Here is a 22804-nt window from a genome sequence, read left to right as displayed (position 1 = left end):
ACCGATGGTCTGGAGTTTCCTAAAGCAGCAATCCTGAGATGTTTTAGTCGTGTCCTAAAGAGAGAATAGCTGAAATGCTTGCAGCTTCTAAGGGATCATTATGTCTCAAGCAAGTTGTTAGGAGAGAGAAGCCAACATTTTTGCATATGAGAAATACCAGAATACAAATATAAAAAAGGAACTGCACTTGTTTCAGACAGGCAGCAGTGAGGTCCTGCAGTCTTTGGTATTCTTTGTGCACTAATTGCCAAATTAGTATATGATGCCTTGTATTGGGAGCTTAAAGCAATGAGAGTAACATAGTTTAGCACTCTAGATTTCCAAGGTGTCCAGAAACTAGTCAGTTGACTCTATGATCCTTCCATGCGACAAGAATTAGTATTTCCATTTGGGGAAACCGAGGCAGAGAGGACATTTAAGTTGCTCCAAATGTGTTAACAGCAGAGTCAACAGTAACGGTTCTTAATGCCATGGCTCCTCCCCAGGACAAGCCATCGTAAAATACCTCAAATGTCTGAGAAAGAGTGAGTTCTGCTGGATATTTCAAAGGAAGAACGTCTCAGTTCTAGCTCTGTGGGCAAGCAGCAGAGCTGTGATGGACACCTCCGGATCCATTTTAATCTCGAGCTTCCCTTCACCTCCCCAAAGTCCAGGTAGTTCCAGCCACCTGATGGTGCTGATGGAGAGACACTGTTAAAACCAGAGGCTTTGCATGGGATTCGCTGAACGTTTGTAACTCATCTAGTGTGTGGAAGCAGATCGCCTTCTGTGTCAGAGGATTACCATGCATTCGTTACTAAATGCAGGTAGTCTTTTGCTGTTGAACAGGTATTTTAAGTTTTAAGGACCAAAATGACAGTTGAGTTTCAGAGGAAACTTCAAGTAAGACCATTTAGATGCTGGCCATGCTCCTGTTTCTTCAAGATTGGCTTCTAACTTTTCTAAGCGTGTCTAATAATATACATCAGCAGCGGAGCTGAAGCTGGATTTCAGCAGATTTGCAACCCCTCCTTCCAGGAAACCCTGCTGGGGGGACCCCCCGGTGCCCACAGCGGTAACCAGCCGAAGGAGATGCTCCTCCGGGGGGCTATGTTTGTGCAAATGGCTGAAAATAACTCGTCAGCTTTTTTTTTTTTTCGACGACGTGGGCTAAAAGCGTTACCCTCCTGCGACAACTCAGCTCGTCCGTCTTGGGCGCCGTCTTCAGAAAAACGCGGCTGAGCCGCTCGCGCGCGGGTCTATGCAGAGGACTGGATACCGTGCAACCAAATCTCCTCCGGCGGTGGAGGTTGTTCTCTGGCGCAAGACAGCTCCTCCGGTGGGGGGAAACGTCCCGACCCGGCGCCCCGGGCCGGGTTTGTCCTACCCTCCGTGACGGGAGGTACCCGGCTCCCGAATCGGTGACAGAAAGTACGTCCGCCTCGCCCAGCTTGCTCTGAAGGCAAGCGCCCTCCTGATGGCCTTCGAAGGACCCGCGGGCACGTGGCGTGGACTTCCGGCCCTGCTGAATTTCCTGGCGAAACTCCTCTGCGTTTAAATGAAAGTTCACAGACTTCTGACGCGGAGCGGCCCCTTTTCGCCCTCCTCTACCTCCCCGGCCCCGGGAAGGGCAGCTGGCGCGCGGTGTTGGCCATCGGGCCGCGGACACCCCTGTGGCGAGGAAGCCGGGCTCTGCGCAGCGCTGCCGGCGAGGAAGGGCCGTCGAAAAGCGGTGTTTTCTCCCCCAAAACAAAGCTGAGGGCCGCAGCGCCGGCGGAGGTTCGTCACCCCCCTGGAGCGCGTGTGTCACCCCCCCCCCCGGCGTGGGTGTTTCGGGGGGGGGGATCGCTGCGGTCTCCCTCGCCGTGGGGACGCCCCACGAGGAGGCCGCGGCCCTGGGTTACCTGCCTCGCGGCGGTGCCCTCGGGCGAGACAGCGGGATGCGGCCCGTCTCCGCCCAGCGGGAGCGCCCAGAGGAGCGGCGGCGGTGGCGGTGACGGCGGCCGGACGCGGCCTTGGCCGGCGCTGCCCTCGCCCCAGGGCGAGCCGGGCCGGGCTGGTTGACATGGCCGCCGGGCCGGGCGGCGGTGGGTGCGCTGGAACCTTCCACGGCCCAACCACCGCGGAACCGCCAACCCGCCGCCCTCCCGTCCCGTGTGGGACATGCCATGGCCGCCCCATGTTCCCATCCTCGTGCTGGGCACACATGGTCACCTCATGCTCCCACTCCCGTGTTGGGCACACGTGGTCGCCCCATGTTCCCGTCCCCGTGTTGGGCACACGTGGTCACCTCATGCTCCCACTCCCGTGTTGGGCACACGTGGTCGCCCCATGTTCCCGTCCCCGTGTTGGGCACACGTGGTCACCTCATGCTCCCACTCCCGTGTTGGGCACACATGGTTGCCCCATGTTCCTGTCCCCGTGTTGGGCACACGTGGTCACCCCATGTTCCCGTCCCCGTGTTGGGCACACGTGGTCACCTCATGCTCCCACTCCCATGTTGGGCACACATGGTTGCCCCATGTTCCCACTCCCGTGTTGGGCACACGTGGTTGCCCCATGTTCCTGTCCCTGTGTTGGGCACACGTGGTCACCTCATGCTCCCACTCCCATGTTGGGCACACATGGTTGCCCCATGTTCCCACTCCCGTGTTGGGCACACGTGGTTGCCCCATGTTCCTGTCCCTGTGTTGGGCACACGTGGTCACCTCATGCTCCCACTCCCGTGTTGGGCACACGTGGTCGCCCCATGTTCCTGTCCCCATGTTGGGCACACGTGGTCACCTCATGCTCCCACTCCCGTGTTAGGCACACGTGGTTGCCCCATGTTCCTGTCCCCATGTTGAGCACACGTGGTTGCCCCATGTTCCCGTCCCCGTGTTGGGCACACGTGGCCACCCCGTGCTCCCACCCCCATGTTGGGGACACGTGGCCACCCCATGCTCCATGTCCTTGGTGGGGATGTGCCATGGCTGCCCTGCCTTCCTGTCCCCGTGTTGGGCACACGTGGCCACCCCACGCTCCCTCTCCCGTGTTGAGCACACGTGCTCGCCCCATGTTCCTGTCCCCATGTTGAGCACACGTGGCCTCCCCATGTTCCTGTCCCCATGTTGGGCACACGTGGCCGCCCCATGCTCCCGTCCCCATGTTGGGCACACGTGGCCACCCCATGCTCTCACCTCATGTTGGGCATGTGTGGCCACCCGCACTCCCACTCCCGTGTTGGGCACACGTGGCCGCCCCGCGCTCCCATCCCTGTGCTGGACATGCCGTGGCCTCCCCACGCTCCATGTCCCTGTGTGGGATGTGCCGTGGCTGCCCTGCCCTCCCGTCCCCATGTTGGGCACACGTGGCCGCCCCGCGCTCCCCGTCAGGTATTTCTGGTTCCAGCGTTCCCTCTCCGTTGCTTTGCTCCAGGACCCTACGCAGCCGGCCTCAACGGCACAGACACAGGAGAGGAGTTTGCTCTCTGGGTCCTGTGCTGTGACCCAGGGCGAGGAGCTGGATCTCCTACTGTCCCGGCTTTCCCGGGCTGTCTGCGCTTGTAAGGTTTGAGCATGAGGAACATCTCGAAGTGCTCCACAACAGCAGGATCCAAACCCACTGAGAAATTAGGTGCTCAGGAAATACCGATCCGAAAAGCAGTTAGAAGAAAGAAGGCAGAAGTCTTACTCTCTTAAAACACCACTGCTCCGAGGATTAGGAATAGAGGTTTTCCTGCCTTAGAAACCTACTTCTCCAATACTGCGTGCAGCCGCATCACCCAGCTCCTTTCAGACTGACACAGCTCCGTTTCAGAAAAAGAATTAGCACCTTCTGCAGCTTGATGCCCGCTCCTCTGCTAGGCCATGCTCAAATTCACTCGCTTTGACAGACAAACAGGAAGTAGGAAGACGATGCAGCAGCAAAGTTTCTGAAGGACAAAACATAGTGAAGCACAGCATACCAGTAAGAAGCTGCCTGTACACTTTCATAAAAAGTAGATGCCAAAAATAGGAGGGAGTAGGAAATCTTAAGATGTTAGCAAGTCCTAATGTGCACTGCGTTTCTGTGATTCGGACACGGAGTGAAGTATTCCAGCTTACAAGTCAAGTTATAGGAATGCTTTGCTTTCCTCTGGAGATATCTAAGCTCAGCCTACCACTAACAAAGCTTTGTTTCACTACTAGGAAGCGTACAGGCTCAATCACCCTCCTTTGAGCCGACGTAGAAACAGAAAGAGTAACTCGGTTCTCACTGCTTGGGCATAAAGCCGGGGGAATTTCACGATAGGAGCAGTAAATTCAGCTGTGTGAATACATTCACATGCACAACTGTAAGAGTCCATGATGGGAAGAAACATGGAAAACTAAAAAAGAGAGGTAAACTAGGGGTAAGGAAGGGATAAATTCAGTATAGCTTTTGCAGCCAAACCTGGCTCTCAAAAAAATTACTAATTAGGCTAATATAATGGTCTAAAATAAGTGCTAAAAACCCTAACCCAAGACTGCTGTATATGCTGCAAGAGGAATTACTATGCATCTATGAGCCTCAGTATTGTACGTGCACACCAGTAAATTCATCTTCCTGGCAATCTTTTCCCCCAGGTTGGAATCATGTCTTGGTAAGAGACAACAGGTTGCAGTCACAGACAATTTTAGTAGCTGCTGTAGAGGACAATTAAAAACGGTGCCATATCTAAGAGCTTATTGAATCTCCTATCAAGATGCAGGACATAAGTTGATAACGAGCAGAAAACATTTTTGAAAACTTTGATGCCCCTCCCTAAAATCAGGGCTAAGTTTTGGTGAAAGGACAAACAGAGATACTGAATGATGTAACAGCCACGAGGAACCGTTCTTTGGGCCAATTCTATAGCAGAACTCATAAAATCCAACCCAGATCCCCAGCCCCTTCCCAAACCCCTCAGGTACCCCTTTGTTTTCCCCATTAAGGCCCATTTCAAACTGCATTTTACCTTCGGCCATGCTAACCGAACAGCGCAGAAAGGTGGAGCGGTTGGCAAGTACAACGCGCTCCCGCATCTCACTGAAAACACACCACCAGCACGGGAGGATTTTCCTTTTCAGAAGTGCTAAAACATGTAGCCCCACAGGGGTTCACCGACTTCAGGTTTGAGAGACTTATGAAGGACAGGTAGCAGCTCCCACCGGACACGAGGTTAAATTAAATCCCCTGGGAGCTCTCGGGAGTTTGTGTGCTGCTTTTACGATCACCTAAAGGAGCTTTGCCATGCGGCAAACGGTTCTTTCAGGCAGAGGTGAAGTTTCTCTCTCGATCAAAGCACGTGCCTGGTAAAAGGACAGTGGGATTTACTACTACATGGCTAAAAGCTGTATCAGAATCCACTCTTTCACTGCTTGGTTACTAATAACAATTCCAGTTTTATCATCCTAGGTAAAGGGTCTGATTAAGTGTGTACTTCACTTGTAATCTCCTTTAACTAGGAGGAATAAAAGGCTGAGTAATTCATGTCAAGAGACCCTACAAAAATGGTGGCACCTGTGAATACGAATTACAGGCTTCCAGCTAAGTGGGCTGCAAGGATGAGGCTAAGAACCAGCAGCTAGCGCAGGACAAAAGACAGACCCCGCATGCCTAAAGGTTGTGTCCTCAGTCCTCTCTGCAGCTCCGTCACCGCCGAGTGCTTCCTTCCAGGCCCCGAGCGATTCATCCCGCTCCTTAAGGATGGATTCCACCGCTAAACCAAATGACCTGGTTATAAGCCTGCTTTTAAAAGTAGTTTATTTGGATTTTCCACATCCTTTAATGAATCGCAAATATATTAACAGAAAAGACTTTTTTTTTCTAAGACTGTACAATTTCTGAAATAAAAAGTCAGGAAAAGCAAAAAAAAAAAAAAAAAAGACATAACATTGTTTCAATGCAAACAGTACACATCACACCCACGCTTTGCATTTTTCCATAGTTTTGTTGTAATAAAATGACAGTTCCCTAATTCTTTTCAGCAAACACACTTGCTCTAACCTTGCTGTCAGAGTGCCTTCATGCTTGCCCTCCCACTCCTCTTCAAAGAGAGCAAAACTGTATTGATTAAATACTGATTTGGGGTATCTGTTTAGAAGGTAAAATAGCAGCATGGTCTAAATATCACTTGAAATTGTTGGAAAAAAAAAATCTTAAGGGAGGATATACAGAAAGAGCAAGGGACAATTTTTCAGTATTAAATCTTCAGGGTAACATAAGCATCCTTCTAAAAAGCCCACCTGAAGAAAGCTCTTTTCCAGGCGGCTCGAAAAATTCTACCACAATTGTTCACAACTTTCAGAGAACAAAAAAGGGAAAAAGCCACCTGGTTTCCCAGCTCTCTGGTCCCCAGTTAAACAAGCAGCATGTGTTTTGGAAAAGTCATGAGGGTAGCACCTGCTTTTGCAAATCTGAAAAGAAGAAAAAAAATGGACAATTTGGGGGACAAAGTGCTCAGTGTATCTCTGCCTATTCTGAGAGAAACCCACTGGCTTCAAATGAGTTTTCTAGCTCCCACGGAGACGGAAGAGACTCCTCTCTTTGCTTAGGAGACTTAAGTGTTGGGGACAAAAGGCGGCCAGTTAACACAGTCACTAGTGTTTGCACGAGCACTGCCTCCAGACCTTGCGCTGTGGCGCTTCTTAGTAACTCATCCTCGAGGAAGCCTTACTGGGAGGAACGCACTCGGAAGCTGTACACGTAGGCTGAGGCTGGATAGGAAAACAAGGCAACTACAGATACAGGTAACCCAAGAGCACTCTGGGCTGACTCTCGGGAAACACGAGCCCCGGCGTTCGCTTCAGGGAGGACTCGCCAGGAAGAAGAATCACCCCTGCATATCTGTCACCACAACAAGCCTTGCAAGATTCGGTACACTCAGGTCAGCTGAAACACTTTGTGATTTTTCCAGTCAATTCATCCATCTTCCAGACACAGGCAGGTCTGAAGCACACGGCAGAGGCACAAAGCTCCTTCATACGTTATCATTCCTCAAATTTAAGAGATTCCTCTTCACACTATTAGGAGAATTTAAGCCTATTTTTCACTGCTTATCCTCCTGCTTCCAAAAAAGGAAAAAAAAAAAGTATTTTTGCACTGCACTTGTGGATTATTTTTCATGAGAGAGTCCACACAACTTGCAACCAGAAAGGAGATGTGACAGAAGACACAAGTGCAAGACAAGGACACAACTTTAAAAAAAAAAAAAGAACCCCCCCCACACCCCTAAAGGTAACTAGAGGGCCCCTAAAAACAATATACATTAAAAAAATTAAGACTGATCACAACAAATATGTTGCTATGAAATTTATATCATTCCCAATTTATTATGCATAAATTGCTCTTTAAAACTGCTTATATCATACACTTTCTTTATCATCACTGCATAAAGGGCACCAATCATTGCTGCAGAATGCTACAGAGAAAGATCATTTTGGACTCCTTAACATGGTGTAGCTTCCTTCTCACAGAAACAGCTTCTGTGGAGAGGAAAAAAGGTCTCAATTCCTAGAGTGAGAAGGTACTCTGAGAATCTTAAAAGAACAGCTAAGAAAGAAGGAGAGGAAAAGAGCACAAAAGAAAGATAATTGCACATTTTTGCATCCTGCTCCGACCACGCTTTAGAAAATAGTTTTAAAAAGGATGCTATCTTAGACACATATTTGATGAATTTGACTGTAAGGTTCGGATTGTATTAAGGCTTCCATGGTCTTCCAAGTTTATTTAACTAGAAACATGCAATCATCACGGATTAAAGGTTTGATGTTTCCACATTACAGTTCTATCTACATTTCTCTCTTGATTTTCCCTTTATTAACTTTTATTCTTAGAAGGAGAAGAACAAATCAAGGGGTATACGAAAAACAAAGCAACATATTGCTGACTTGTTTGTTTGGAGTACAAAGTAAACACTGACATTTTAGAAACTAGGTGAATAAGTTAATTCTTGGTTAGAACATGAAAGCATTCTGTGAAAGCTGTGATTCTCCAATGCGATTCTCCTGCTACGTTTACACTCCTGCAAGTTTGCACTCTAAGTAGGGACACTGGATATTTCATGTAGTCTGACATACTCCCAGTCCTGAGCATGTGCATTATGTTTGTTCACGTGGAGACACTGCAGCTTTAAGGTCATTTACATTCCCTGGCATTTAAGTTACACTACAATATGCAAAAGTCTTTAACAGCCTGCATTTGTCAACATTGTCCTTGAAGAACTCGGAAATGAAGTTCAGCACTCTGCCTAACAAGAAAGAACCAAACTAAGACACGTTTCTGGAAAAAGAACAAGACACTGCTTCATTAGTACTATCCCCACATCTACTGGCTCCGTTACAGCAAACCACAAGTCTTTCTTCCATGATCTTCTTCCAGCGAAGGGGAGTCCAAAAATAGCATTTCCTCCTCAGTCATTTCCATAAGTGTGTAAGAGCCAACTAGTCAGACTCAGTAGCAGCTGAATATTGCACTGCCATTAATTCTGTGTACAGTTTCAGTCTGAGCGGTGTACTCATGGTGTCAGCGGAGAATGACGACAGTGCTGGCTCAGTGATGTGAAGACCCAGGATGCAAAGGAAGGGGAGAACACAACAGAACCAAGTCACACCCTCAAGCCCAGACGCTGGCTTCTGGAGGTTAAAATTCATCACTTTCAACCGCATGGAGCTGTGTGTCATCTGCATCCGTCATGCTGCTCTCTTGGGATTCGTCTGTGCCAACTTGAAAGAAAAAACCATAAAACAGTCAGACAGTACCGGGCAGCTTTTCTACAAAAATTCTTACACAATCAACTCCTGCATGTCAGAAGGACAGTAGCGATGTGTTTATTAGACTTTGCGAACAACACTGTTCCGACCTTTCTCCCCTTCCCCTCAAAAAGGCTTTTAAGCCATATGGCTTTCTCCTTTTACTTTCTAATATGCTGATCCACGCCAGCTTAATAAAGTCTAAATACATGTGTTAAGAAAAAAATTAACATGAAATACATCATCTAGAAACAAGCAACCTCATTATTTTAATGCCTTCTTATACACCTTCTGCTAAAGGCCTGAAATTCCTGACACCTAGTTACGTACGAATCAGTATGGCAGGTTTTAAAGCTGCTTCAGAAGCGATTTAGCCTTCTCACTCCTTCAAAACATACCAGCTGTCTAAAATGCTCATATTCGTTACCCGCTACATTAGCGCATCAAGATCACTCAGAATTTACAATCAAATAATATTTAGTTATTAGTGTTCAGGAATCTCTGCTTACTCCTTGCCTTTACGACAGAGAATACGGCGCAAGATCTATGGTAAGAATGGCTTTGAGTAAACACCGTATGCAAAGTTTCTGATGCAGAAACTTGCATTTCAAAGCCACATTTTGATTTGCAGAGAACTTTTCCTGCTCACTCAGCTCAGAGGATGGCTGAGCTATAGCTTCCAGAAAAACTAAATTCCTACTGTTCATCTGAGTAAAGACAGCATGCTGTCCACACGTGCATACTGAGAAGCTACTCATATTTAACTTCTGTCCTTGTTAAAGTTAGTACTAAGGTAAATATCTTAAGGTGGTTGTTCTTCCCATACAACAGTAGGACTTGAGTATGCTCTCTATGGCACAGTTGAGCATGTTAATTGTCATTTTCCAAATACCAAACTTGTTTCTCATGAAGAAACACAGATGCCTTCATTGCTCTAATGAAAGAGTTTCCACACGTTTTCTGTGCAATGGATACTAAAGTGCCTAGCACAGGACCTGAAATGTGCCAAATGGCTTATATTAGCCAATATATTAAAAACAGCTCCCTCCACAAATGCTACTTTAATTTGCCTCAGCTAGTCTCATATATCCCAAGAGAGTTATGCAGCTTAGGCTGAGAAACTGTTTACATGTTATCTGCAGAGCGAGGGAAACTGAACCACTTTCACACAGCACAACCAGGATACTGGTTTATTTCAGTTATGCTTATTGGACAGATTAAGGATTCCCCCCCCTCCTTTTTGCTGCTCAGTGGCTTAGGTGTTGCTCAGAAGCTCAAGTACTCTGTCTCCATCTTCTGGGCAGAAACATGCTCAGCCCCAGCGACCCACAGCGTTCTAGATTAGTCCAACTAAAATAGTGGGGAGAGGAGGTCTGATACTTCAGGTAATGCAATGCAGGCTAATTTTCTAGTATTAAAAAGCACAACGTAAACAAGATCAATAAAGTTAACATGATATACAGCAGTAAAATGACTTTTTCAGATGAAGATTCAGAATTACAGAAAACAGCATATTTCTGTTAGTTTTCCCTGCCCAAAGAAAACGTATTTTTTCCAGAAGATTAAATTGCTTATTAGTACTTATTTTCTATCACTGTCTATTTCTAGTTTGTTTCAAAGAGGTCAATATACATGCTTATCCAGGCTTCCAAAATTTAAACACATAATAATAATAAAAAAAAATCAGAGAAAGAAGAGAAAACTGTGCCATTCCTTCTGTGGATTATTCCACAAGTACTATATTTGGGAGTGTTTTATTTACTCTTGTTTCAAATGAAATTGCTTCCACGACTTTCTTGGAAAGCTACTTTTGACAGTTTAGCAGACCACTGCGTATTTTTGGCCAACTTTAACTTCTGACAAAGCCTCTGTAAACAATTTCATTTTACACCATTCAGTTAACTTGAATGATTTGATGCTTTTATGGTACGTGACCAACATTTTGGTCACAGAAAGCTACTAACCAACCATGACTGGTGTGAACGTACAGTATTCGTTGAGATATTTCTGCCCTATCCCTTGAAGATTTAGTCCCTGTAGATGTAACGCTTACAGAGTCTAAAGAAATCTCACAATCCTTCATTTCATGCTTACTGCAAGAAGATCCGACTTCTAAATAAGGAACCTCGGAGTTCTTTCTTGCTGAGCAGACAGGTCAGCTTGGGAACTTTCACTCATTATGAGCACTAGCTGACAGCAAAGTGGAAATATCTCCTTGAATGACAAGGAATTGGAAATACTGACCTGATTCATATGGATAACATTCGCTGATTTGTTCTTCTTGAGTTATTGGTTCCTCATCATCTGGAAGGTAACGTTTATCAATGGCCTCTTTAATCTGGTTGTTGGCTCCTTTGGGATCTAAATCCATCGCCCACGAGAAATTCATTAGGGCCAAATGAGTTTGACCCAGTTTTTTATAAACCTAAAATAAAAGCATAAAATGCTACATTTACATGAAGTTGCTACTTCAAAGTTCAGACCACAAACATACTAAGCCACAGTTGGTTAATTAGCCTTAGATTAGACCTACATGTCTGCACAGGGAAGCAGAGGACTCAGGATCACAATTAAGTTTCCAAGAATTTACCTACCTTTCCTATTAAAAAGTAAACAAGAGACTCTTTGGGAACAATCTGTTTCAGTTCTTCAAGTTCTTGTAAAGCAGACTGAAAAGGAAGAAAGAAACATTAGCAAATATGAGCTAGCAGCCCGCAATCAGCTATGGCATCCTTAAATTATGATTTAGTGATAATGGGAAACAAAAACAAACCCCCCCCCCCGACATTTCCATACCGTATGTTCTATTAAGCGCAACTGTACAATCTCACAACAAATATCTAAAATTCCTTTTAGAGATGTTTCTTCTTTAAAGACTGATAGCATATTTTAGCCCAATTTTTACCAGAACAGAGCAAGTATATTTGGCTTTGGTCTCCTACAAAAACATCTGAGACATGCGACACACAAAACATCCCCCCCAAAGACAACACACAATAAGGTATAAGACACAAGAAGCTGACAGTGTCTTTACAGCAACCACTTCCTTCAATATACTGAGCGTCTCAAAAAGTAAGACTATTGATTTGCTTTGCCTGGACATACCGCTCTCAAGCCTATGCTTCTGAAAGGTTCTGGTTTTGGATACTGCGGACTCTTATAAATGGTTTCTGTGTATATGTTAGGCATTCAGAGCCTAAAAGATTTAATGAAATCTCTGATCACCCCAGCCCACCTCTGGCAGAAGCATGGGGAGCATCAGCGCTCTGGAAAGGAAGTTAGTGGGTGTTTATCACAGCCAGATACTGAAGACTGTTGCAAAGACTCAGGCATAAGAAATAACGGTCATATTTCAATGTGTTTTATTTTGCCTTTTAAGCAAAGAATAAAGCTAGGTACGGTAAGTTAAAGAACAAATTTTCTTTTCTTGCTGTTTTATTTAATCTTTGGTTTATCCTCTGCTCTTCATTTTTAGAAACAATCTACAAAAGGATACCTCATTAAGTCCTCAACCTTGCTTACAGCTTATACTTAATTGATTCTGTTATGAATTTTCAAAACAAGTTCTAAGTAAAGTTTCCCCTTTACATGAGTACACACATTTTTTGAAGCAAGGTTTCAAAAGCCAGACTGTGGCTTGTATGCTGTGACCAAGAAAAACAGGCATCACAGAACAAGAATCACTGAGAAATGACTGTGGGAAAGATCTCCACTCTTTCTAAATAAGATAGAAGTCAACAGGGGATCGGACGGTTCAGAAGTTGTTCACCTTTCCTTTATTTACCAGATAATACAGGCTTTTGAAATATCAGGTTCCTATTGCTGCAATTGCTTTATAGGGCACTTTGCTGAGCCATTGTTAGTAATTTGGTATAATACATGTTAACACAGTTGCATCTCAGTGACAGCTGTAACAGTTTCCCACTCTTTCTTCTCTTCTTCCAGGGTCAGTGAGATTAAAGTAAAAAAAAGTCACCTGCCAACCTCAGATGTTATGACAATCAAAGAATTTAATGTAGTTCCCTCCATGAAGAAGGCATTTGTCAAAGCAAATGCTTTATGTTAGTCTCTCTACAAGAGGCAGATGTCCCAGGCTCTTCCTGCTCACCTTGCGAGCCCTGATGCTACCAACGCTCATGTGTAAGCATGTAGCTGCCAGTGCTTCCTCATTCACAGCTACAGCAGTTTAATGATAATTTAGAGTTGTCCATATACCAAAACTTACCTTGTATTTTTCATTTGCAAATAATACAGAAGCTCTATGGAATTTGCATAGTGGGTTCTTGGGGTCAATGTTAATAGCCTTGTTTAAAGTATCCAAAGCCTTTTCAGATTTTTTCAGAGCATGCTGAACCTATTAGAGAGAGAAGACAATCTCAAAAGGGAAAGTAACAGCTGATCTGCCAGACAACTACAAATTCATTTGGCTACATTTACTGACAATCTGTTCCTTTAAAAGTATTATATTTCTCCAATTGCAGAATACGCCTTAAAGAAAGTAAGCAGGTTTTTTGTTTGTTTGTTTTAAACAAGAAAAAAGCTTTGTCTTTTGCCCACTTTCCTTCTCCCCAACACTCTCCACCCAAAGGCTGGAGAAATCATTTAGCCTTTGGCCAAGAGTTAACTTAATACTTACTGCAGTGTGTAAGGGGCAAGAAGCATTACTAACCCTGCAGAATTTGACATGCTTTGCTGTCATGCAACAGGCAAATTAATGCCAGCAGGTAGCAATCCATCATGCTTACAAACTTGTCACTATTATTAACATTTGGGAATTGCATCATAATTTCATAAGCAAGCATTCCCTAGAGTATTGCTTTTTTTTTTTTTTTAAAAAAAAAAAATGTCCTGCAGAGTCAGGTGGATAAGTGACCAACTTTTCAGACAGCTGAATAAATTTAATTGAACAGGTGCTGGTTGAAGTAACTGCCTACTAGTTTAGTTTAACTTAGTAAAAAATAGCCCAAGAAATAAGTTGTGTACAAAGTGATTAGGATGAGGGCAGTAAGGATATACAGCCAGGAAAGAGTATCCTGCTCTGGAAGGTGATATAAGCGCACTTAAGCATTAGCCAAAACTGGAAATGCTAGTCCAAGCATATGGAGTAGCACTTAAACCACTGATTTTGTTACGTGGTGAGTGTGTGTGTGTGTGTAAACACACACAAGCTTGATTTTCATACCACTGCTGTTATGAGTTACTCATAAACACAACCTGATAGTAGATAACTTCATCACTGGCTAAAGGTAATTTAGGAAGAGAAACCCTTCTCTTCCCCTACACAGTAATCCTGTGGTTATTCATTCATATTGGAGGATCTTAAGTGCTATATGTACTTTGAACTTTTTTTGTTTTTTGTTTTTTTTTCCCTAAAAAACAAGTTCACAATATGACTTTTCTATTGCAAACATGAGGTACAGAAGTAGATTAAAACATAAAAAGGATAGAATTAAGTGCAATCACTTACTACTCCAATGTGACACAGCAAGACTGAGCTCTGAGGATTGATATCAAGTGCTTTCTGGAAATGCATTTCTGCGAGACTGAATTTTTCCTGTTTGTAATAAATCATACCCAACCCATACCTGCAAGCACAAAAACAATTCTGTTAAGTAAGACTGCTTCTAACCATAAACCAGCCTTTGTCTGTAAGCATGACCTGACAAACGTTCTACAGACTCGCCACTCAATCAGGGGTACGGACTCTTTCTTATGGGAGAAAGCTGTGACTAAAGTTTTTTTGTTCAATTGCACAGTTTGAAGAACTGATCTCTAACACACAGATAAAGTGGCTAAACAGCTACAAACAGAAGTAAAAAGCACATATAAAGCCTCTCAAAGTTGAAGTGATTTACACTATCAGGTCTGACTTTTATAGCTTTTTCTGAAGAAAAATATCTAAACCAGTAAGAGAAACTGATTATATCCTGAGGTATGGAAGAATAGCTCTCTCTCATCTCGCCACCTGGGAGGGAAGAATAAGGAACTAGACGCACTAAAAGGGCTGCATAAGAGAACAAAATAGCTGGGATAACGCAGACAGGAAGATCTGAGGAAAACCAGAAAAGCTCCACGTTTTCCCTCTCCCCTTCTGTGGAAGTAAGCATTTAATAAACGCGAGGCCCACATCTCCTGCAGGAGTAGCTTCGCTCTTTTCTTAGAGAGGAGTGCTAGGGAAACGCTGGCAGTGGCAGCATCAGTAAGATATGTCTCCAGAAGGAATTCTGTATCACATGCAATGGAAGGGGGATGAGGCAAAAACTTACCATGCATTATAGTGTCTAGGGTTGACTCTGATTGCATTTCTAAAACAAGCTAATGCTTTGTCTAGTTCTTCTGTTAACACAAATTCATGCCCCAACAGGGTGTAGGCATAAGCATAGTTTGGATCAACTTGAATGGCTCTCTGGAAGAACTTGATTGCAATGTCATGCTCTCGTTGCAAGCTGAAACAGTTTCCTGCAGCACACCACGCCTAGTAAAAACAGCATTGCAAAGTCACCACAAAGTCCCTTTTTACAACTTAAGGGTGACAAAGTTCCAGCTGAACTGATTTTCCCCATACTGATTTACATAAAACTACGTATCAACTGTCGCTAGGATGAACCACCAACTATTTTACCAGAGCACGAGAGAGAAAGACCTTCCTCCTAGATCAAAAATAATAAAAGTTTAGTTAAATCTTGTTCCTGTGAGGCAGGTAAGGCTATATGCACCTTACAACTAGACAAACTGAAACAGAGGTCCAGAATCCAGGGGCACCCAACAAGTTTGCACCAACTAGATACTTTGATTATTAAAGCTTTTTAAGCTGTTGAAAGGCTAGAAATAAAACATCTTACATCTAGGAACAGTGTGTGTGTGGGGGGGGGGGGGGGGGGGGGGGACAGTACATTCTCTTTCACTCTCCAGCTACCTCAAATTGACAAATTTGGAATTTGCAGATTGACAATGATAGCAGCAACCTCCTCTCTCCCGCCTGCTCAGCGACCAACATCAAGATTGTAAGGAGATCACAGCCTGTGGTCCTTTGCATTCCCAAATTATTAGCATCATTGTCAGATCCCACAACTGTTCTCCACTGCTCACATTAGAGTCTGCATTCTTCTCCTCTCCACACTATCTTGCTGCAATTTACAGACCAGCTGCTTCATAGGTTTGCTTTTCTGCTAGCAGACAAGCTAATAAGAGGACAAGAACAGGATTCTCTTCCAGCAACAAATCCCACTAGGAACTAGTTTCCTCAACTCTGTTAAAGCAAACATTTATAGAGATATATCTTTGGTACTCACACTGTAGCGCTCAGTAAAAGACACCTGACTTTCTGCATATCATTTCTTTGTACTGCCATACACCCCTTTGTTCAATGGCCTTTTCAAACATAACATTGCACATTTATACACCAAAGAAGTTTGGGCCAACTATGTTTTAAGTGCCAGTGAATTAACTGCAGCAATTGCAAGGTACTACAGGATTCCTTATCTTGAGATACTGGCAGTAGCAGAACAGGAAAAAGATCTGCAGTTCTCAAATCCATTAGGTAACACCCTATGTAACAGGAATGACTGACTGATCCTCGGTCTTCCTAGATGAATGGTGCCAATGCAAATTTAAGTAATCATTAACAGGTAAGAGGTTTCAGCCTGTTCCATGTAAGCTGATATTCTGAGAGGCCATTTCAGATATCATCGGTTCAAGAGGCAATCCTGCCACCTCCCTCTCCAGTTTTACCATGCAATTCTCACGTGAGAATATACCTGAACTAGATTAGATCTCAGAGTTTTGCTCTGAATCATTGATCTTGCCACATACAGTTACTCTTCTCATTCAAGAGAACAGCATTTTATACCTCTGGTGAGTTTTTGTCCATATCTGTCAAATCCTTTGAGAGGACTGAAAGGGCAACATCTTTCTGCAGATGCCACAGCGTGGTGGAATAGATCTCCATGCCTTCTACTCTGTAGTTTTCAATCCTCCTTACTTCCGAGAATATCCTCTCAGCCTAAGAAGAGGAGTCAAATTAAAAAAAAGAAATCCACTCATAAAAGCAGAGCGCATAGGTCAACGTTGGAAGCCTCATACGTCCAAACTGAGCGTTCTCTTTACCGCGTAAATAAATGTACTATGCAGAACTACAAGTCCTGTGGTGGTTGTAACTTCCTCTTCAAATGAAGGAGCAACTACCCCACATCTAGCTAAGGCAAGCAGAAATCTAGCCAGCCTTCCCTACTGGCTGACTCAGATTACAACACCGTCTTTACTGTAGTGCACAAGCAAGACAGAAAAAGCTATCAGCAAAAAAAAAAAAAGAAAGAAAAAACATTTAGCATATATATACACGGACCAATTGTGTTTATTGGCCATTCTAATAGACTTCAAGTATTGTATTCATACTGAGTGCTAAAACCCTCCAAACAATGTTGAGCATATTAAGTACAAGGAAGAAAGGCAACACGAGAATCACAGCAGTGAACATGGATGGTGCAGAGATGGGGAGAGGGGTAAGCACACATGACAGTGCATGGAATATGGCTTTATTTTTGTTTGAAACTAGTACGCTTAGGAACAGTTGACCAATTCAATTCTTCTGATGTAGACATCTATTTCACAAACGTGAGTTCCTTCTATGAGTTACCACACTCGAAGCAGCATCAAGGGAAGATGACTAGCTTTAGGAAGTTGTTAGGGTCTGCAGCCTCAGTTTTCAAAAGAAACTGCACAAAAAGCCAAACAGGGTGACTGACATGCTGTCTTCGGTCAGATTTTGTGTGCAATTTAAAAAAAATCACTTCTGAAACCCATTACATTTGTCTCCCGTTCACAATAAGTCAAGGACTGTTTTAGAAACTGCTAAGGAAACTTGTCTGGAGAGAACGAGCACATCAGACAACAGCAATAAGAGTTAAACTGCTGGATACCCTTAAGTGCTCAACTTTTGTTTCTGAACCACACAGTTTGACATCACCTCAGCTGTGCCAATGCAGTCATTTCTGAGGCTGCAAAGGAAACTAGATTATTGAAGTGATCTGCGTTAACTAAACATGGTAGAAAGGAGCTAGGTTTTTTGTTTTAGAACCCACATTGTTTCAGTGATCTAATTTATGCCATTGCAGTACCAACAGTTGCATCAGCACAGCTGTGGGTGAAGAGGGAGAGACAAGGGGTAGAGCCCAGTGATTACACACAAGAGGAATCAACTTAAGCATTAAAAGAAATCAAATGCATAACACAGCCTCTTCAGGAAAGCAGAATGACTACTGATCCAGGTTTAAGATCTAAATCCATTCCAGGTATAACTTTACTACCCAAACCTAATGCTTATACAGCTATCTGTGAAAGCTGCAGAAGGTCACAGTTGAGAAAGTCCACAGATTTTGTGCAAAATTATGCAAAATGAAACCAAAAAGTAAGAAAGACTGCACACTGTTCCTACCTGCATATATTCTGCAAGTTCGAAGTAAGCTCTCCCAATTTGGCACAGTACCCAACCGGTGTTGTAGTGGTGAGATGGTAAATGGCTTAAAATATTTATCGCTTCTTTACAATTGTATGAACACAGGGCTAAATAACCTTTCCCCATGTCACGAAGAAGGCTCATCAAACCTTCTAGGAAAAGAAAAATACAATAAATAAAAATGGAAGACGACTGCTGAGACTTATTACTTGAAACTGCTAACCTCAGAAGCTACTCACTGTGGCATGCACTGCTCTTGAAATCTCTTTCGAAAATCGTTCAAGGGTTCCCACATACAGGTTTATATACAGCTAATTTAGGCATAATATTCTGAATATCTGCCCTTGTCATGGAAGATACATATTGACTTTAAGCCAGTAACAGAACACTCAGAAACAGGGAAACTCCAAAGTTCAGGGCAAGTTGAGTTTTATGTTTACAGCAATGATTCAAACATTTTGTTAGGTCTGAACAGAGTTTCCACATGTCTGGTATCCATGGATACATCTTGTTGCTGCCTGGAAACTTTATCGAGCCCAAAAAAAGGAACTGGGCAGTTTGTCTAGGATTTTCTGGCAACCTGGATAAAGACCTGTTTTTAAATAAATGGCACATAGGAAGGGAGAGAAGACTATATAAACCCTATTACAAGAGAGTAAGACTAGATTACACATAGCTCCTTTGACTCAGTTTCCAAGGATCTTGCCTAACAATATTTTAATGTTGATCACTAATAAGGACCAGAGTCTGCAAGATTTATCTGGTTACAAGTAGTAACCTTTTATAACTTGCAGAGAAGGGGAAGAAGTAAACTGGAAGATACTGAATTCATCCAGCTTGATAATTACACAGAGATGATAGCTATGGACTAACCAGAACAACATGAAAGTAGTAAGACTGGAGCAAACATTTTTCTCATTAAACCTTAACAACTTAGATTTACATTTTTAAGATTACGTAGATCGTGTGACTCTACTACGTTCTGATAGCATTCAAACAGACCTGCTGCTGCCTTCTGTAGCGTAAAAGCCTGAATCTGTGGTGTGACAGTGGAAATTTTCCCTTCTGAAATGATGGAAGAGTCCAGTTTGGTAATTTCCAGACTATCATTTATGTTCGGTTGAGTTATTCCTCCCTTATTTGTTTTACTTTTTGTTTTTCTGTTTGGAATCTTAGGTGGAAATTTCATTTTTAATTTTTTGCTATTTTCCTGAAAGGAAGAAGAGTAAGAGTTACATATGTAAGAATCTTAAAATTCAGATTACTAAACTTGCAAATGAATTGTGAAGAAATACGCCTGCAGCTTTAACAGCAGTGCCCAACCACTTCACTTTCTAAAAGTAAGCATACAGATTCCTAGTAACCACACTGAAGGTTTGGTTGCTCTTTTCTTTCTAAAGAGGCAAATGTTCACATCTCATAAGTATGGTCCATGAGTATTGTGCTTCGGTGTTTTATTCCATTTTTAAGTCAAAAATAACTGAAATGAAAACAGTAAGTTGTTTTTTTTTTTGGGGGGGGGGGGGGGGGGGAAGAGAGATTTGCCCCAAATGACATTTTCAATAAATATACTTGGAAAACATAACCCCTTTATCAAATGAGTTGACAGCTAGCAGGATGACTGCATATGTCATCCCACCATACATTGTTGTTGTTGTTATTCAAGACATTTTTCTTCCTACTCTTTTAGTTGGGTACTCTTGAGAGCTGAAAAATAACACATCATGACACCATGATAGGTTTTGTACAATCAGCTATTTCGTAAGCTCTGCTCATTACAGAGCCAGTTCTTAAGCTCTGGAACTGCTAATGCATATGGAGGAATTTTGTTATTAGTCAGTGCAGTGGCATGGGTAAGAAAAAAAACCTACAAGTTTGCAAAATTGCAAGTTGCAGTTTGTTACCTTTGTGGTAGAGCTATCACTAGTAAACAGGCGAGAGCTTCTCCGAGGCAGTGCATTTGGTGGAGCAGCAATTGTTGGGCTCAATACCTGAGGTGTTGTACTGAAAATAAGCAACACATTAAAACTAAAGTTCTTGGTTCCATTTTCAATAAAAATAGCTTTTACATTTATTTTAGACAAAAATTCTCAGGCACTACAGCGCAGGCATTCCCATCTCAACAGGATGGGAAAAAAATCTGCTGCATGTTAGTAACATGAGCAGAATTTTCTTCTAGCTACTTTATCACTTACTGATGAAATTGTTTAACTGCAAAGGAGATTTAAAACAAACAAACCACCATGCATGAGCTCCCACCTTATCGATGGAGCTTTTTCAAACACAAAACAAAAAACAACTAAAAAACCCCACAATCATACCCTGACCTCCATCAAAAAAAAAAAAACACCCACACAAACACCACAATAACAAAACACCCACACCCCTTCCTCATCCAAACAGGAAGGCTGCAGGAACTTCCAAAAAGGAGGAAAAACAGCCAAATTCCATCAGAAAGAAAATACAACAGGTAATACTAAGATAAATAATTTTTCCCCTACCTTGTCTGCGGGCCAGAGCTCTGTGTTTGTGCAACAAGGATTGGAGTGACTTCCCGGCTATTTCCACTTTGTGAGAAGACAGATTTCGTTCCAGCTTGGCTTATCCTGGTGACAGTCTGCATAACACAAAGTTTCTACAGGTTTGTTATTATGCCACTAAGTCATCTCAATCTCTGTTATATCAAAACAAATCTCTTCTGCCTATCAAACACTGCACAAAGAAGAAACATATATTCTTTCAATGCAGGATTTTTTTCCAGAATCCCCTATCAAAAGTATTTCTCATTCGGCTTGTTAAAATGCCAGTAACACTGAATTTATCAAAACTTCATGCTCGTTATTTGAAAGGCATGAAATCTCTCCATCTAGTTATTTGAAAGGCATGAAATCTCTCCATCTAGTGGCAAGTGTCTTGCATAAACTTGTTTAATGTTTATGCAAGAATAAAAGGAATTAAAAGATACTATATTTAAAATTCCTTCTCTAATAGCAGAAAGCTGTACAAAGGAACAACCAGGGAAAAAGAAAGGCATTTTTGAATTACTGTATTACAATCATATCCAGAAGCTACTCACCATTAACACCTCACTACGGTCCTTACAGTACAACAACCAAGACAGCTGCTGCCCTGAAGACTTTACACTAATTTCAACTGCCTGGTTAGCACAACTGTTCACAGTATAAATCAGTATTTCACAAGTTAAATCATTACTGCACGAGCCTTTGGGAAATACAGAAGCAGCCTCCTTCATCAAAAAGGGACCTGCATAATGCAGCATAGAAAGTTAAGAGAATAGAGACCTACAGTCAAGTTAACACAGGACAGCAAATTCTGCATGTCAGTTGAGCAGTAAGTGGACATATGCACATTTTTTGTCTACAAATACAAGAAAACACTATTCAGGTTAATCATGTTTTCTTTAGAAGTTACAAGTTACGTTGTCCGTCTACCTTTTATTGCCACAGGTTACAAGCATGTAAGATAATGTTGTGGTGCTAAGTCACATTTCATCTTCTGTGAGCTAAAAATGTGCATTTTGATGCCTACCCTGGCTCAGCTGATGCGTGGGAACTTAGAACTGTAAGAACTTGACTGTGAATCCGAGTCCTGCTGAACAAGTTTGGATAGGAATTCTGGTGTGTAGACCTCCTATAAAGGATTCAAACAGGCCCGTTTCTTCATTTTAGAGGAAGCTTAAATTCCATCTTTTTGCTTCCTCTGGGCACAATAGCATCCAGCTCATGATGTCCATTTGGAAAAGCAGCTCTTTAAGACACCAGAAATCTGCAAGCGGGATGCATGACAGCACAAGCAATACCAGTTTATTGATTGACTTCTAGAACTTCTGTCCTGCCCTTCCCTTTCAATTTATTTGATATCAGAGGACATTTTAGGCAGCCAGCACGCATGCTTGCCTGCTCAGATAGAAAATCTTTGGATCCGTCCTAACGTTTCATTCATTTACATAAACGTTTCCTAGGGAACTGCCTCTGTAAGTCAGGCACATTCCAGCCACAGCTACGCTAAACCTTCTTTAACTCGGTAATTTGAAGAGCAAAAGTGAAACAAGCCAAGTAATTATTTACATCGGATAGAGCATGCATCAGAATTCTTAGCTATTTATTACAATCTGTTTAATAGTTGTGTTTAGGCAGCCCTACAGATATGGCTGGGTAGAACACAAGCACACGGATTAGCAAAATTTACTCCTTGATACTCTCGCGCCATACCTAGCAAAACAACAAAAAAGAAGCCAGTATGACTTCATCTCCTGAAGCTTTTCATCTGTCATGTAACACACAGGTCTAAGATCAAAAAATCTCACTAAAATATAAAGTAAAAGCAGATGAGTACTACACTGGAAAGCTATGCTTTGCGATTTACAATTTTACAGACTCTCAACAATTTCATAATACACTGCACAAAACATGCTATCCTTACAGCACGACAGCCAAAGTGTTACCCGAGAAAGCCTTCCTACGTATGCACGATCACCGGTGCGTTGCACAAAAACGGTTGGTCCTGAGCAACTAAAGGATGGGAATCAAGATCAGCCACACAATGCACTCTGGACTGCGCTAAAACTGTCTTCTAGAAGCCCCAGAGCAAAGACAAAAAAGTCCAATAAAAAATAATA

General features: G+C 42.9%; 1 protein-coding gene across 4 annotated transcripts in view; it reads right to left on the bottom strand.

Annotated features, from left to right (window-relative positions):
• Positions 1–7764: 7764 nt before the first annotated feature.
• The window catches only part of CDC27 (cell division cycle 27), a 31865-nt gene continuing 16825 nt past the window's right edge, over positions 7765–22804 (bottom strand). Inside the window, exons 9-19 of one of the 4 annotated variants that reach the window (XM_068919064.1) lie at positions 20667–20782; positions 20070–20169; positions 19168–19375; positions 18145–18317; positions 16561–16713; positions 14978–15186; positions 14179–14296; positions 12937–13065; positions 11306–11380; positions 10956–11136; positions 7765–8684 (exon numbers count right to left, since the gene is read on the bottom strand). In XM_068919064.1, coding sequence (XP_068775165.1) covers positions 8602–8684; positions 10956–11136; positions 11306–11380; positions 12937–13065; positions 14179–14296; positions 14978–15186; positions 16561–16713; positions 18145–18317; positions 19168–19375; positions 20070–20169; positions 20667–20782 — 1545 coding nt within the window. In that variant the 3' untranslated portion in view covers positions 7765–8601. Of the gene's footprint in view, positions 8685–10955; positions 11137–11305; positions 11381–12936; positions 13066–14178; positions 14297–14977; positions 15187–16560; positions 16714–18144; positions 18318–19167; positions 19376–20069; positions 20170–20666; positions 20801–22804 lie in introns of all 4 variants that reach the window. The other 3 variants (XM_068919065.1, XM_068919062.1, XM_068919063.1) reach the window with 3 other exon arrangements.

This window comes from Struthio camelus, chromosome 25 (assembly GCF_040807025.1).
Source record: "Struthio camelus isolate bStrCam1 chromosome 25, bStrCam1.hap1, whole genome shotgun sequence".
Lineage (NCBI taxonomy): Eukaryota > Metazoa > Chordata > Aves > Struthioniformes > Struthionidae > Struthio > Struthio camelus.
This window is presented reverse-complemented; position numbering and strand designations above follow the sequence as displayed.